The sequence below is a fragment of the Lepidochelys olivacea genome (assembly GCF_965140295.1).
Source record: "Lepidochelys olivacea isolate rLepOli2 genome assembly, chromosome: 3".
Taxonomy (NCBI): domain Eukaryota; kingdom Metazoa; phylum Chordata; order Testudines; family Cheloniidae; genus Lepidochelys; species Lepidochelys olivacea.
In genome coordinates, this window is record NC_140413.1 from 68,771,711 (window position 1) to 68,790,072 (window position 18,362).

Sequence of the window (18,362 nt, forward strand, 5' to 3'; positions counted from 1 at the left end):
TTGGTGAGGGACCTGGTCAAAGGCTTTCTGAAAATCTAAGTACACTATATCCACTGCCCCCCCCCCTTGTCCACATTCTTGTTGACCCCCTCAAAGAATTCTAGTAGATTGGTGAGGCATGATTTCCTTTTACAAAAACCATGTTGACACTTCTCCAGCAAATTATGTTCATCTATGTCTGACAAGTTTATTCTTCACCATAATTTCAACCAGTTTGCCCGGTACTGAAGTCAGGCTTACCGGCCTGTAATTACCAGGATCACCTCTGGAGCCCTTTTTAAAAATTGGCATCATATTAGCTATCCTCCAGTCATTTGGTACAGAAGCTGATTTAAATGATAGGTTACAGATTACAGTTAGTAGTTCTGCAATTTCACATTTGAGTTCCTTCAGAACTTGTGTGAATAGCATCTGGTCCTAGTGACTTATTACTTTTTAGTTTATCAATTTGTTCCAAAACCTCCTCTAATGACACCTCAAGCTGGGACAGTTCCTCAGACCTGTCACCTAAAAAGAATGGCTCAGGTTCGGGAATCTTCCTCACATTCTCAGACGTGAAGAATGATGCAAAGAATTCATTTAGTTTCTCTGCAATGGCCTTATCATCCTTGAGTGCTCCTTTAGCATCTCGATTGTCCAGTGGCCCCACTGGTTGTTTAGCAGGTTTCCTGCTTCTGATGTACTTAAACAATACATTTAAGTAGAGCCTCTATTATGGTGTCTTTAAAAGGTTTCCATGCAGCTTGCAGGGATTTCACTTTTTGTACTGCACCTTTTAATTTTTGTTTCACTAACTTCTTCATTTTTGTGTAGTCCCCCTTTTCTGAAATTAAATGCTATAGTGTTGGGCTACTGTGGTGTTTTTCCCGCCACAGGAATGTTATATTTAATTATATTATGGTCACTATTACCAAGCGGTCCTCCAACTATATTCACCTCTTGGACCAGGACTAAATCACGAATTGCCTCTCCTCTTGTGGGTTCCAGGACTAGCTGCTCCAAGAAGCTGTCATTTAAGATGTCAAGAAACTTTATCTCTGCATGCTGTCCTGAGGTGACATGTACCCAGTCAATATGGGGATAGTTGAAATTCCCTCTCCCCCTTTTTTGAGTTTTTTATTTTAATAGCCTCTCTAATCTCCCTGAGCATTTCACAGTCACTATCCCTGTCCTGATCAGGTGGTCAGTAATATATCCCTACTGTTATATTCTTATTATCAGAGCATGGAAGTACTATCCATATTCTATGGTACACTTTGGTTCATTTAAGATTTTTACTTCATTTGATTGTATGCTTTCTTTCACATATAGTGCCATGCCCCCACCAGCATGACCTGTTCTGTCCTTCAGATAAATTTTGTATTCTGGTATTACTGTGTGCCATTGATTATTCTCATTCCACCAAGTTTCTGTGATGTCTATTATAACAATATCCTCATTTAATACAAGGCACTCTATTTCACCCATTTAATTATTTAGACTTCTAGTATTGGTATATAAGCACTTTAAAAACTTGTCACTTTTTAGCTGTCTGCCATTACATGATAAAAGTGAATGAGACTTTTTTTCACTTCACTGTTTCTCATCAGATCCTACCTGTATTTTATCATCTTCCATCCTCTCCTCCTTACTAGGACATAGAGAATCTCTATTAGTAGATCCTCCCCTATGGGATGTCTCTGTCCGAACCACATGCTTCTCTGCACCTGTCGGCTTTCCCCAGCCCTTTGTTTAAAATCTGTTCAATGACCTTTTTAATTTTAAGTGCCAGCAATCTGGTTCCATTTTGGTTTAGGTGGAGCCCATCCTTCCCCAAAAGTTCCCCCAGTTCCTAATAAATCTAAATCCCTCCTCCCTACACCATTGTCTCATCCATGTATTGAGACCCTGCAGTTCTGCCTGTCTAACTGGTCCTGCGCATGAAACTGGAAGAGAATGTCACCATGGAGGTCCTGGACTTCAATCTCTTACCTAACAGCCTAAATCTGGCCTCCCAGACATCTCTCCTATCGTTCCCTATGTCATTGGTACCTACATGTACCACGACCACCGCCTCCTCCCCAGCACTACACAAGTCTATCTAGATGTCTCGAGAGATCCGCAACATTCGTACCAGGCAGGCAAATCACCATGCGGTTCTCCTGGTCATCGCAAACCCAGCTATCTATGTTTCTAATGATCGAATAGCCCATTACTAATACCCGTCTCTTCCTAATAACTGGAGTTCCCTCCCCGGGAGAAGTATCCTCAGTGCAAGAGGATACCACATCATCTGGAAGGAGGGATCGTTTTCCTCTGCTCCAGTTAGATATTCGTCTTCCCTGAGACTTTCATCCTCCTCAACAGCACAGAGGCTGTCAGACTGGGGGTGGGACTGTTCTACTGTGTCCCAGAAAGTCTCATCCATGTAACGGTAACTCTCTGTCTCCCTTAGCTCCTCCAGTACAGCCACTCTGGTCTCCAAAGCCCATTAACGGTCTCTGAGGGCCAGGAGCTCCTTGAACCGAAAGCACACATATGCACCTGCCCATAGGTCACGTAATCATACATGTTGCATTGGGTGCAATAAACTGGATAGCCCGCACTCTGTTTCTGGACTTCTGCCTGCATTATCTTTTTACTCCTGAAGCTTGTTCCTTTGTTCTTGTTTTGTTTTTATCAGGGAGTGTTTTAGGCTTTAAGTTTAATGAACGTTAAGTATACCTACCCCTTCCCCCCTACCCCCCGCAAACACTCCTCCTGTAAACTCCCTCGCAGACCAATGGGCTGGTAGAAAGGTTTAACTGAACCCTCAAGGCAATGATAAGGAAAGTGGTAAGTCGAGACGGGAAGGATAGGGACACCCTACTACCCTACAATCCGGGAGGTACCTCAGGCCTCAACTGGGTTTTCCCCCTTTGAATTACTAGATGGATGCCACCCCCATGGCATACTAGATATTGCAAAAGAAATGTGGGAAGAGGAACCCAATGAGGGGAGAAATATAATTGACCATGTGTTGCAGATGCGAGAACGGATAGCCCGGGTCACCCCTATTGTACGGGAACATTTGGAAAAGGCGCAGGAGGCCCAGCGAACCCATTATAATTGCCAGGCAAAAGTCCGACAGTTCCAACCAGGGGATTGGGTGATGGTGTTGGTACCCATGGCAGAAAGCAAGCTTTTGGCCCAATGGCAGGGGCCCTATGAGGTGGTTGAACCCATGGGGGAAGTAACCTATAAGGTGCGGCATCCAGGACACAGGAAACAAGAACAAATTTATCACATTAACCTCTTAAAGCCTTGGCACCAACGAGAGGTGTGTGTAGTGGCCAAGAGACCCTGATCCAGGGAAATAATATGCAGGAACAGATCAGGATATCCACTGATCTGACACCAAACCAGAAAAAGGAGATAACTGAGAAGATCAACCGATACCAGGACGTGTTTTCAACCAAACCAGGCTGGACCACCGAAGCATATCACCACATTATCACAGACCCTGGGGCAAAGGTAACTTTAAGGCCCTATCGGGTCCCAGCAGCAAAAAGGGAGGAGATCAAGGCAGAGGTAAAAAGGATGTTGGAGCTGGGAGTCATCGAAGAGTCCCACAGTCAGTGGTCAAGCCCGATTGTGTTGGTGCCCAAACCCGATGGCACCACTAGGTTTTGTAATGACTTTCACTGGCTGAATGAGATATCCAAATTCGATGCATACCCCATATCGGTGAGTTAGTTGACTACCTGGGCAATGCCAAATTTTTGACCACCCTTGATTTAACAAAGAGATACTAGGACAGATTCCCCTTGCCAAAGATGCGAAAGAAAAGACGGCATTCTCTACACCAGAGGGTCTGTTTCAGTATACTGTTCTTCCTTTTGGACTGCTTGGGGCACCTGCCACCTTCCAGTGTCTTATGGACAAGCTCCTACGGCCCCATACCAGTTATGCAGGGGCATACGTGGATGATGTGATTATTCACATCCCCAACTGGGAAACCCACTTAGGAAAGGTGGAAGCGGTTCTGGACACGCTAAGACAGGCTGGCCTCACAGCCAACCCCGCCAAGTGTGCTATAGGGCTAGCCGAGGCTAAATACCTTGGCTACATTGTAGGAAGGGGCATGGTCAAGCCCCAACTCAACAAACTAGAGGCTATCCAAAATTGGCCCTGACCGAATTGGAAAAAGCAAGTCCAGGCATTCCTGGGTGTGGTGGGGTACTACCGACGATTTATTCCCCCTTTTGCTACCAGAGCGAGTCCCCTGACAGAGCTGATAAAAGCCCAGGGTCCAGACATGGTGAAGTGGACAGATGCCGCAGAGAAAGCATTCATGGATCTATAGACAGCCCTCTGCAGTAACCCCGTGCTTATAGCCCCAGACTTCAACAAAGAATTCATTTTACAAACAGATGCATCTGAAGTAGGATTGGGAGCTGTCCTATCGCAGATGGTCGGAGATGAAGAACACCCAATCCTCTACCTCAGCAGGAAACTCCTCCCGAGAGAGCAGAAGTATGCCGTGGTTGAAAGACAGTGCCTACCTGTGAAATGGGCCATGGAAACACTGCGTTATTACCTTCTGGGACGACAGTTTACCCTTGTGTCTGACCATGCACCCCTCCAGTGGATGCAGCGAAATAAAAAGAACATAAGGATAACCAGATGGTTCCTGTCCCTACAACCTTTCCAATTCACCATATAACAGCGGGCTGGAAGCCACCATGGCAATGCAGATGGCTTGTCACGAGTACACTGCATGACGTCCCAAGTTGCCCAACCCCGCAGTGTTAAGCGGGGGGGTGGGAGGGAGGATATGTGACAGGGTCGGGCCAGATGACTACAGGAGAGTAATAGAAGGCAGATATATTAGCCCCAGGTTAAGTAGGTCCCTTTTCCCTGGGTAAGGTAACAGGGAAGGTTCCGGAACAATCAGGAACCTTCTGGAGACAATTAAGACAGGCTGATTAGAATACCTGCAGCCAATCAAGAAGCTGCTAGAATCAATTAAGGCAGGCTAATCAGGGCACCTGTGTTTTAAAAAGGAGCTCACTTCAGTTTGTGGTGTGCGTGTGAGGAGCTGGGAGCAAGAGGCACTAGGAGCTGAGAGTTAGAACGCGGACTGTTGGAGGACTGAGGAGTACAAGCATTATTAGACACCAGGAGGAAGGTCCTATAGTGAGGATAAAGAAGATGTTGGGAGGAGGCCATGGGGAAGTAGCCCAGGGAATTGTAGCTGTCGCACAGCTGTTCCAGGAGGCACTCTAGACAGCTGCATTCCACAGGGCTCTGAGCTGGAACCCGGAGTAGAGGGCAGCCAGGGTTCCCCCCAAACCTCCCAACTCCTGGTCAGACACAGGAAGAGTCAACCTGGACTGTGGATTCAGAAAAATGGCCAAGCTGAGGGCTGCCGTGAAGCTCCAAGGCGAGCAAATCTGCCAATAAGTGCAAGACCCACCAAGGTAGAGCAGGAACTTTGTCACTATATATATATATATATATATATATATATATATATATAGTATATTATTCTCAAGCCTCCCCAGGAAAGGGGGTGAAGGGGCTTGAAGGATATTTTGGTGGGATAAGGCTCTAAGTGACCCTTCCCTGAATTTTTGTCTAAATTACTTGGTGGTGGCAGCAATACCGTCCAAGGACAAGGAAGGGAATTTGTGCCTTGGGGAAGTTTTTAACCTAAGCTGGTAGAAATAAGCTTAGGGGGTCTTTCATGCGGGTCCCCATGTCTGTACCCCAGAATTCAGAGTGGGGAGGGAACCCTGACATGCAAGTTTCAACTAATATTCCAGAAAGGTACAATACTAGAGAGGCACTATTCTGCCTCAGGGAATGCTATCATCTAGATCAGGGGTGGGCAAACTTTTTGGGCCCGAGGGCCACATCGTGGTTCCAAAACTGTATGGAGGGCTGGGTAGGGAAGGCTGTGCCTCCCCAAACAGCCTGGCCCCCACCCCGTATCTGCCCCCTCCCACTTCCTGCCCCCTGACTGCCCCCCTCAGAATTCCCCAGCCATCCAACCCCCCCTGCTCCTTGCCCCCTGACTGCCCCCTCCCGGGAACCCCCCACCCCTAACCGCCCTCCTGGGACCCCACCACCTACCCAACCCCCCCTACTCCCTGTCTTCCCCACCCCCTATCCACACCCCCGCCCCCTGACAGGCCCCCAGGGACTCCCATGCCTATCCAACCCACCCCGTTCCCCGTCCCCTGACGGGTCCCCCCCAGAATCTCCGCCCCATCTAGCCACCCCCTGGTCCCTGACTGCCTCCCAGGACCCCTGCCCATTATCCAACCCCCGCACTCCTCGCCCCCTTACCATGCTGCTCAGAGCAGCATGTCTGGCAGCTGCACTGCCCTGCTGGAGCCAGCCATGCTGCCGCGCTGCCCGGCAGGAGCTCACAGCTCTGCTGCCCAGAGCACTGGCGGCACGGTGAGCTGAGGCTATGGGGGAGGGGGGACAGCAGGGGAGGGGCTGGGGGCTAGCCTCCCCGGCCGGGAGCTCAAGGTCTGGGCAGGATGTGGCCCGCAGCCTGTAATTTGCCCACCTCTGATCTAGATGCTAGATACAATGGGAATGTTGGTCTGTGAAGAACTTTTTGTCAAGAGAGATGTGCACATTCAAAAAACGTTGAGGCAACTAACTATTCCAACCACACCAACAATCTGGGATACAGAAACCAGCCAACAAGTCTGCAGCAAACTAGAAATGGAAGCAAGATTGGTCAAGGATGAGGAGCAATGATGTATAAGTTTGATAAACTTACCTATGCTAACTATAAAACATACAAAATAAGTCCATTATATGCCTTTAGGACCAAACATATATGTTTATCTTCCTTTTTTTCTGTAACAAACCCATTCCTGAACCACCAGGAGGTGCACATGCTTAAATTGGGTAACCAAGTATCCACAATAGTGTGAAACCCTGTCATTGTTCATTACCTCACCCTGTTTCTTCACTATCTCCCCTTTCTTCCCCGGCAACTCTCACTCACTATGTCATATTCTTGTATTGTAAACTCTTTGGTTTGATTGTGGTATGCACAGTTTGAGCTTCTATGCCTTGGCAGTGGTAAAAACTATAAACCCCACCACAATATCCATGAAAGTCTGACCAGTAGATCTGTTTCATGTGGTGGAGAACTCAATTAATCTTGGCTGGTGCCAATGGGAATCAAGCTCAAAACTGTACATTCGTTGCAAAAGAGACTGACTTGGATCTGAACCATGTTATGGTAGTAGAACTGTGCCTGGGAGTAGCATCTGTTTCCTTGTTAGGTTTTGACCAATTTTGTTCACATGAGCTCTATATGTGACAGAAGAACTGTCGTCAAACAAGCTGCCAAATGGACCCTTTCTCTTGTGGCTAGTTAAAGTCAGCAGGGAGCTACTGAATGTTGGAATGTTTATCAGTAGAGAGGGTTATCGGCTCCAGAGTAGGCGCAATGTGCTAGCTTCACTCATGTAGTCATTTTCTAGCCCTTGTTTGAGAAACCATCAACAGTTTTCCCAACTAATGCCCTGTCTCTTTCTCCTTTTTCTTGGAAAGGATTATGTAAGCCGTGGCAAAATAACTCTGGCATCATCTGTAGACATCTTATTTTGCTGAACCAGTCAATCAGACTTCAGGTCTGGATATGGTACTTAGACTGCAGTATTAGTTGATCTCTTAAATATGGACAAAGGTCAGGTGTGCATGCTGATGTTGTTTAATCAGTCAGGAACATTTTATGCCATTGATCACGAGGTGATGCCTGTGGACCATGGCAGGGATGAATGGATTTGTACCTGGATGGCTCTGTTCTTCTCTTTAAAGGTCATCCAAGAAGGTAGTTTGAGGCAACTACTATTTGCAGGAAGACCTCTGTTGTGTGGGATTCTGCAAGGTTTTATTGCCTCTCTTGTTCAATATATATTTGAACATGCTGAGGAAGAATGAGGCAGTGTGGGCTGCAATATAGGGTTCTGGCCAGTAATTTGCCCAGAGTGGAGTTGCAGTTTAATTTACTTTCTCTCCCAACATAATGCTGCTCTTTAAAGTTCAGTAAAGCTACAATCAGTGGCTACTTAGAGATGTAGTTCAAACTACCACTTCATCCTACACAAATCACTGAGCAAGAGACTGCTGTAGGACACCCAATAGCCCTCACATGTGCACAAATTTCCCAAAAGTAGATTTAACACTTTGATCATCTTTCCAGTAAGATGGGACCACAGAACATGTGGATACAAAATGTGAATATCACATCTCTATTTCCAAAATATACTTTTTCTTCATAACTGTCGTCTTGTTCTATGAAAATGAACTGCTCCATTTTGATCAAAATAGTATTTATTATGCAAACTCTTAATAACTACTCTTAAAATAAATAATCTTGTTTTAAAATAGCAGTAGTTAATCTTCACTGAAATGGTAATTTAATGTGTTAAGAGCCCAAAGTGAAACTGGTCATTAACTGAATAGTGAAGACTGCCAGAAGATTCATTATTGCTTAATAATGGAGAACATAGTGTCCTGAATTATTTGTTTTAATCCCAGAATCTACTGGGGATTGAACTAAAAAAACACTTTCAATCCTAAAAAATGTTTTGTGATCTTATTTTCTTAAAACATTGCAAGATATCTTGTGTAAACATATGCTGTATTTCAAAACTCATTTTAACTTAAAACTATGAGACTTTTACTTTAAAAGGAAAATATATATGGAAATGTATCATGAAAATACTTATTCCATAAGCATTACTCAGGGTAGTTCATAAAATGACTACTGCATATGCTGTTGTATTCAATTTAATTACTCCTTATTGGAACAAAATTTCTATGGTAATAGCATTGTTTAAGATTACTAACAACATTATAATATTAAGGGATTCTGGAAAACTCAAATGGTAATTATAAATGACTTCACTAAATTATTTTATCTAGTTGATCATGATATCCAATCACAGAAGTCTTCTTAGTTTCATCTAGTTTGTGAGACTTTAAGAGATATTTAATGGACAAGAGAGAAAGCTGCAAATCACTGAATTCCTTCAAGGCTCAATTCATAGCCTTTTCACTTTCCTAGAAGTTAATAGCATAAGCTGTTACTATTTAAACAGCTTATATATATATATATATATATATATATATACACACACACACACACACACAAAATATATCTAAAAGCAAAAACGTTTTATAACCCCTTTGAACAGATGCTAGAGTTATATGTTAGACTGAAATAATCTAATTTAAAAACAGAACTAAAATGCCATTGAGTACTTACCTTAAATTAAGCCCATTCCCTCAACATAACCTTAAAAAAAAGCAATACTTTGAAAAATAAATGGGAATTTTCATTACAATTGTTAATTTGATTTCCAAATTTTCAGTTCACTTATTTCCCTTCCTCAATTAAATGGCAGGCCATGCCAACCATCTGCACTAACTATCAAACATTCATCACATGCTTGCTTACTATAACAATATAGATATTAGCACTATCTTAATTCAGTTTGTCTGCTGTTAGGTTCTACAACATAACTTCCTTAAGATCAAGAAAGTCACTAACCAGATGAGCACAGGAATAAAAACTGCAAATCCTTAAAATTACTTGCTCCAGATGAAGATAGAATGCACCAAACTACTAAAGATATGGAAATCAAATTTATGCATAGAAATTTCTATTGAGTTCACCAGATCAACCAACAACCCTGAAAAGAAAGAAACTATGTAGAATTAAGCTACAATAAAAAAGAAATTAACATTGGATAACAGCCTTAAGAACCCTATATCTAAATGTTATGCTCAGAGAGGCAAAGCATGAAGCCTGTAATGTCTCAGAAATCTCATGGGAGACCAAACCACTAGAAGGAAAAACTGCAGAGAGTTTCTCCTTGTTCCAGGCAGGGGAGCCCTTCATTTCCTTCTGTGATGCTTCTGATGTACCTGATACCAGATTTGATAGATTTAGAAGAGTCAAGGAGGGTATACTTTACGTTCCTTCTATATAATGAATTCCAATAGGAAGTTCAGAAGCCAGAAATTGAATTCTATGTACAAGATAAGGATCTAACAACTATAGAACATGACTTCCTTTCAATGGATGCATAGGTGCTAGAACTATGGCTGCTGGGGGCGGCACTTCCGGCTTGAAGTGGTTTCCATCATATACAGGGTTTACAGTTTGCTTCAACAGCTCTCAGCATTCCCACTACACAAATTGTTCCAGCACCACTAAATGGATGTCAGACTAAAGATTGGAAGGGGAATCTCTTGATTAAGATAAAAAAGGATAAGTCATTCAGACCAAAGAAGGGAACCATCTTTTGAGTCACTTGTATTAATGAAAGAAAGATAGCATCGTAACATCATCAGCTCATACACTCTGCAGACTGAGGACATCACCACAAAGAACATCTTGAGGAAAAAAAGAATCCCAGAGCTATGAATAGGATAATCACAATCTTCAGAGGATCAAGTTAAGGCTCCAAGAGAGAAAAATGCTCTTCGTTAGGCCTTGATGTAGGAAGCAGTCCTTACAAAATCAACAACAAGGTAAAAGGATCCTAAAGGACTTGATCTCTAATAAAAGAATACAAAGAATTTTATGAGCACATTCCGACTTCTCTTTTCTTGGAAAAAGGCATGTAAAGAGGCAAGGCATGTTTGTAACAGACCACGCATTGATTTTTCAAATTACTGAGGGGCATTGTCAGGTATAAGATAACACACACTTTTCCTTACTTTTCTTTTTATACTATTTCTACCCTGAGTTGTGTAATTTGATAAGTGGCAGGGATGTAGGTCACAATCTACAACATCTCACAGAGTGTCATGCTTCAAAATGAATTAGTGGGACACTGGTCATGGGTGTCACAGACTGTTATAGTGAAGCATTTTAGTGGTTGGTGGGGAAACTGGGAGAAAAGAGGGAACTTTCTTCACTGGCTTTCTCCAAACAGGTCCAATAAAAGGTATTTCCTCACGCACCCTCTCCAATATCCTGGGACCAATACAGCTACAAAGCCACTGAAACAAGAATCTTTACAGATAAAGAATAATTGGGGGTGGAGGAGAGGCTTTTGTTAACTCAAAAGGTAAATAAATCTAGAGAGGTTAATTCTTTCATTTCTTGAAAAGCAGACATGATTTCTGGAAAAAGATAAACGGTCATCTGCTAGGGCAGGTCTACTCTACGGGGCTAAGTCGACCTAAGTTACACAAATCCAGCTGCATGAATAACGTAGCTGGAGTCGACTTATGTCGATGGACGAAACTGTCCTGTTGACTTACCTCATGCTTCTCGTTCCGGTGGAGTACCGGAGTCAATGGGATAGCGATCGGCGGTTGATTTAGCAGGTCTTCACTAGACTAAATAGCTAAATCGACCCCTGGTGGATTGATAGCCCCGCGTGGATCCCCCAGTAAGTGGAGACAAGCCCCTAGAGTACTTCCATACTACAGTAATCGGGATGGAAACACCTGGAATACATGGTACTGTTCAAATTTCTTCCTGAAGTCACTTGATTCTCTCAGAATTTGTGCTCTCTTCATGAATTTATAAGATACAGTACACTGCAGTATATGCAGAGGTATCCTTTGTATTTTAGTGTGATCGCAGAACAAAGTAAAATAAAAAAATACTAATATTTACTCTTGTCTTGTCAATCTGGAAACAATTTTATAATGAACTTTAAAAAGTAGTAACTTGGGACAACCAAGTTTGATTTGGGAGCAGCAGACAGCTCCTCCTTTCTTTAAATGCTGATATAATGAGTAATTGATAAATATAGATGAAAGATTTTAACTAATCCATCATAATGATATTTCTTTATATCAGCTTATGTACCCATCTGCTGCAAACATACACATTTCACTATAACAGTCTATGAATACCAAGTAAGATAATACTATAAGGGAGAATGCAATAGCCAACATATTCCAGCTCATAAGGTAGCTTACATACTGTAGTAGGAAGAAAGCTTGAGACATAAACCCTTGTATTAGAGGCCTGGTATAAGACAGGACCTGCTTAAAGAATTTGGCAAGAATAGGGCTGATATTGCAGAAATATATTGTGGCAGAGCTCCAACCTTGTTCCTGTGGGTTCCGCACTTCCAGGTGGTTTATGCTAGCCTCAGAGGCTCACTGTGACCCTCCACATAGCCCTTCTCTCTCTGGGGCCAGGGTACAGTTTACTGAGCCCTTTTCATCATAAGCCAACAAGAAGGTTGGTGTGAGAACTCCCACAGTCTGTTGTCCCTACGGGCTTTTTCCAGAACAGTTTAGCCTCCTGTCCTGACAGGGGCCTGTCTTCCCCTCCCAGGAGATTTTTCTGTAGAGGCGGGTTGGGGGGAGACTGGGCCCGCCCTCTACTCGGGTTCTGGCCCAGGGACCCTAATGGTAGCAGCTGTTCACAGCTGACCTTTCACTGCCAGAGTTGCTACATTTCCCTGGGCCACTTCCCCGCTTCTCTCTCTTAACGCCTTCTTCACCCTTACCTTAGGGCTCCCTTCCCAGTGGCTTGAGGATATCTTCATTACCCAGCCCTTCAGCCGCACTTCCTCTCCTCTGGCTCCCTGGCTCTCTTTGGCCTGACCGGAGTGAGCCCTTTTATACTATCAGAGGGGCCTTAATTAGAGTCAGGTGTTCACATTAGCTTAACAGCTTCAACTGACTCTTTGCAGGCTAATTGGAGTCATGTGTCCACTCTAGCCTGGAGCAGCCCCTGCTCTGGTCAGTCAGGGAACAGAAAACTGCTTATCCAATGGCCAGTATATCTGCCTTCTACTACTCTGCTGTACCCAATTGGCCTGGGTCTATCACAATACATTTTTAAGACGTGCTAGTTACAGAGTGCTTAAACAAACACATTTTGATATTAAGTGGTACCAGAACATCTCAATATTAAGGATGGTATAAAAACATTTTCCAAGGATAACAGGAACACACTGACCCCTTTTAAAAGATAAAGTTAGGATGACTGTACGTAATAGAGATGTTTTAATCAAGCCAACATGTACAAGATGATGGGTGATAACTAGTGACGTCAGGGGGCAGTAACTAACTATGTGAAATGGGCAGTAGTAACTTGCTTGTATTGGGGTATAAAGAGGTATCTCAGAGGGAGTATCTTTGGCCAGCTTAGGGAGCAGTGGAAAGTCACACCATTGACTGTGCTGCGTCCACTGTCACAAGCATACACGTCTTAGTATCCTCGTAGAGTCTGCCAGGTGCTATTACCGTGCTTCGTCAACAATAAAGCTGGCCGGGTGCCTTCACTGAAAACCGAGTCTGTGGATTTATCGGGAAGTTAATTGAGGTCTGCTATCTCTGCAGAGCTGGGACAGCACACTGAATGAACACACACGCAGCCAACATCTGACCACACAGACAAAAGATGGCAAGCTTCCATTATTTACATTTAATATAGCAGAAGATAAGGCCGTTTCAGTAAAGAAATCTTCCACATACTTTATTTCCCATTTTAATTTGTTAAAGAAACTATGAAACCAACAAAATACCACAGAGACCCAGCAGCCTTTGGGGGAAATGTGGACTAGTATAAGATGGGTGCCCAACTGGTTAAAGACCCTATTCAAAGAGTAGTTATCAATGGTTTGCAGACAAACTGAGAAGGGCATATCTAACGGGATCCTGCAGGGATCAATCCTAGGTCTGGTATTATTCAATAATTTCATTAACGATTTGGATAATGGAGTAGAACGTATGGTTATATAATTTGCAGAGGACACCAATTTGCAGATGGCATAGGTTGCAAGCACTTTGGAGGACAGGATTAGAATTCATAATGACCTTAACAAATTACAGAATTGGTCTGAAGTCAACACAATTAAATTCAGTACATACAAGTGCAAAGTACCTCACTTAGGAAGATAAAATCAATTGCAAAACTACAAAATGGGGAATAACTGGGTAGGTCGTAGTACTGCTGAAAAGGATCTGGGGATTATAGTGGATGACAAATTGAACATGAGCCAGCAACGTGATGCAGTTGCAAAAAAGGCAAATATCGTTCTGGGGTGCCTTAACAGGACTGTCATATGTAAGACACAGGAGGTAACTGTCCCGCTCTACTCAGCACTAGTGAGGCCTCAGCTGGAGTAATGCATCCAATTCTAGGTGTCACACTCTGGGAAAGATTTGGACAAATTGTAGAGAGTCCACAGGAGAGTAACAAAAATTATGAAAAGTTTAGAGAATCTGACTTACTAGGAAAGGTTAAAAAAAACTGGGTATGATTAGTCTTGAGAAAAGAAAACTGAGGGGAGACCTGATAACAGTCTTCAAATATATTAAGGGATGTTATAAAGAGGATATGATCAATCGTTCTTCATGTCCACTGAAGGCAGGACAAGAAGTAATGGGCTTAATCTGTAGCAAGGGAAATTTAGGTGAGATATTCGGAAAAACTTTCTAACTATAAGGGTAGTTAAAGACTGGAATAGACTTCCAAGGGAGTTTTTAAGAACAGGTTAAACATCTGCCAGGAATGATATAGACTTACTTGGTCCTGCCACAGAACAGGGGGCTGGACTAGGTGACCTCTTGAATTTATGATTCTATAACCATACACATTCTGTCACTGACTTAAATGGGAATTTTACCTGCACAAAGATTGCAGGATCAGGCTTTAAGGATCAAATCAGAACTAAACATTGATCATTACTATGTACTACTAACCTGAAAAAAGTCTTTCAGTTGTCTGACTTAAGGAACAAGCCCAAATATTTAGCCTAAATTGTCTTGCTCTCGTATGTTTCAATCAGACATTTTACACTGCTTTAACATAGCAGTTGGTAGATCGACTGGAGAATGGTTTATAAATATGTTTTACTAACTTGCATCATATTTTAAGTAGACATTTTGCTTGACACTACTTATATTAAATATAGAATGCTTATGAATAGCATGACACTTTTGGTGCTGACAGGATCAAAGGCAGATTTCCATTTGGAATAATGAAATAATTATTTATTCTTAAAGGACACAGCAATGATTCTTTGGCAAATAGCAACTAGAAGCAGTAAAACTATAGTTTAGCTGATAAATATGATCATTAAGTCATAAAAGACTTTTCAGAAACTGTGCAATCCATTACAATAAAGTGTAATAATGGTGTGGAAATAATCTGTGCTTTCCACTGTAATGTCCTCCCTCTCAAAAATGACTTGAAAGATTAAGAAGTTCAAAAGGTAGTTTTGTTTGAAATGTCGCTGACAAGTAACCTAAAAAAAAAAATCAATATTTTGTTTCTGGGTAATTAACCCAGAATCAAAATTAATCAAAACATGATGCAAGAAAACACTGAACTTCTCTGACAGCTAAATATATAAATGTCATTGGAAATAACCCCAGAAAACAACAAAAAACCAAGGAAATTACATTATTTTTCATTTATTTTTCTTGAAATTATATTGATTCCTTCAAAAGTATTTTGAAATATCAAGACTATAATCATACAAGTGTTTAATAACTTTCAATTAAACCAAAAGTCATACCTTAATTTGTGCAAAAGGTCTGTCAAAACTTCCAACATAAAGAAGACCAACATTCTGGGTAAGTAATCTAAAAAAAGAAAACATAATTTAAGACATTGTTTGTAACTAAATACATGTCACTGTAACCATCTTTATTGTCATACTGCAGAACTGGTATTGAAAATGAGATAAAACAGAAGTTAACAGTTTGTAGGATAAATTAAGGAGAAAGGACACACATTAAAGATGGAGCACCATAACTTGTGCATTGGTAATTTATATTTCTTCTGTAAGAAGTGCTCCAATAAAGTCATTTCACAATACCTTTAGTTCCCAGCCACATGCAAGAATGGCAGGGTACACATCATTTCCATCTAGTATGGCTCTTTAGAGTAATAGAATCAACAAAACTGCAACTTTAAAACAACAAAGACAAAGAGATTCACCATTCAAAGTAGCAAGTCTAACAGATTCAAAATAATATCAGATGAGCAACTGTAACATTATACAAAGTGATATAACTGAAATGAACCAAAGTGACTTATCACAATGTAATAACAGAAAATCTGAAAGAATCGCTGCTGTCATTTAATGGCTTAATAAATAATTAACATACCATACATCACTCAAAATCATTTCAAGATATTCTGTTTAATCTTTTAAGCCACCATATACCACCAAACATTTAGCTAGAAATAGGGTAAAGTGGCTCCAAAAAGTTTGTGTACTCCTGAAAACAAAATTATTTTGATTCCTGAAAAAGGACAGATGCTATACAGGACCTCAAGAGGCCAATGTTACTAAGAAGTTCTGGAGCTCCAAGTGCCAGGCGGTGCAATTCCCTGAAATACAAGTGTACAGTTGCTCTCAATGAAAAGCAGACAGCTGACAGCAATGGATTAATGTACCACTCACACTACTGAGTCATATTCAGTTGTGAAAAATCAAGTTTGGAATGTAGATCTCCAAAGTGAAAAAGCTAGTGTGCTGGTCAGATGGTTCCAAGGAGAGAGAGGCACATTTAGCAAATATTTAACCATTTCTAAAATAGAATAAAAGCATCGAAGGCTTGTCAATAGAGTGGTTAAGTAGTAGTGCCTAAAGGATTAGTAGTAAGCAAAAAAGGGAAATACTTCCCACAATAAGGGTTCAAGGGATATCACTATGTTCTGGAAGAGATACACAACAGCAGCAAAGTGTGTTTTAAAGGAATTTCAGAAAGACACTATTTCAGCACTTGTCATTTCAGAATAAGATACACATATAAGCTGTTTCAATAAAGGCTACAGAAAAGGGAAAAAAATGTTTTATAAAGTTATAGGAAGTAGTTGTGCCTATGTTACACTGCTATTTTCTCCACACCAGAATACAGAACCATTGCAGGTGAGAGTCTTTACGATTCTTTCAATTGGTATTAGTGAATGTCTACAGAAGCTCATGATTAACCTTTCCAAAGAAACATGCAATACATGCAAGTGTAGTAAAAGGTTTGTTGGAATAAATTGAAGTTTAACAGCCCTATCTACATAGTTTATTTTACTAATACTAGTTTGTTCCAACATCTGTAAAACATAGTGTACGCACTTGCCTTATTTATTTATTGAGACTAATGACACAGAATTACAGGGTTATTACCACTCCGTCAATATTAGCTACTTTGCTTGAAAAAGTGTTTCATTCCTTATCATCTTTTTATCTATATTCTCATACTGCCTTAATTCAGAATCGATTGCCATGAGATTTAAAAAAAAAAAAAAATCAACAATCACCTCTTTGTCTAACCTTGTAAATAATCAGCTTTTGTCTAGGGAATGGTATACTGTCTCTAGATATCTTAGAAGCATTTGATTTAGTGGATTAATATGGCTAAAGGAACAAACTTTAGTGCTAACTAAAAAAATAATTAAGTCATGTCCCAAAAATTTAATCTCCAATTATATTCAATTGTATTAAATGTAAACGAAATGACCATTATATTGGCTTAAAGATCTAATTTCTCCTTTTGATTTTTTTAAAATTCCCTTGTGTCTTTCCTTTGTCAACTTACATGCATCTAAGCTATGAGGAAACAGAAACATTCTTAAACTTAGTTAAACTTAGTAAATCAATTTAATACGGTATACAAATTAATATTCTACAAGAGTTGCTCTTGGGTTCTAGAAGAATTTGTTAGGGAAAGGAAAGTTTCTTTTAATTCTTCCTTGCTGGAAAAAAGATCACGCCCTTGGGTTCTTTAGTTTCCAAGATTCTCCTTCTTAGGTCATGTCTACACCACAAAATTTTGCTAACTTAAGTTACACTGGCATATAGCTACTGCAGTTAGTGTATCACTTACGTGCATGCAGCACATACTCACCAGGAGTGCTTGTGTCGATGGACAATGCAGTGCATCATCGATAGGTATCCAGTGTACAATCCACCACTGTTCAGCACACTGTGTTTTGGGTAGTTTTGGCAATGCATGGTGAGGCAGAAACAACTCATGCAGTGGTATTGGGAGCAAGGGATCAACTTCCCATAATGCAGTGTTCTCCATCCCATAATATTCACACATATTTTCAGTTTCCCACGAACCTGCATGGAACTTGTTGCTGTCCGACATCTCTTACAGAAGCTACTTGTCCATGGTTATCCAAGTGCTGATGAATCACCAGGGACGCTTCACTGACATCAACTTTGGCAGGTCAGGGAAGGTGCATGGCACTCGTATCTTTAAGAACACAGGACTGTTCAGAAAGCTACAAGCAGGGACCTTCTTTCTGACCAGCAGATTACCATTGGCAATGCTGAAATGCCAATAGTGATCATGGGGGCCCAGCCTACCCTTTACTCCCCTGCATAATGAAGCCATACACCATTCACCTCGACAACAGCAAGGAA

At 41.5% G+C, this 18,362-nt stretch overlaps 1 protein-coding gene across 3 annotated transcripts in view; it reads right to left on the bottom strand.

Moving 5' to 3' along the window:
• RNGTT (RNA guanylyltransferase and 5'-phosphatase) overlaps positions 1 to 18,362 on the bottom strand; it is a 444,976-nt gene that overhangs the window by 50,260 nt on the left and 376,354 nt on the right. For all 3 annotated transcript variants that reach the window (XM_084622100.1, XM_084622102.1, XM_084622101.1), the window contains one exon: positions 15,504 to 15,570. In XM_084622100.1, the coding sequence (XP_084478226.1) occupies positions 15,504 to 15,570 (67 nt within the window). The remainder of the gene's footprint in view (positions 1 to 15,503; positions 15,571 to 18,362) is intronic.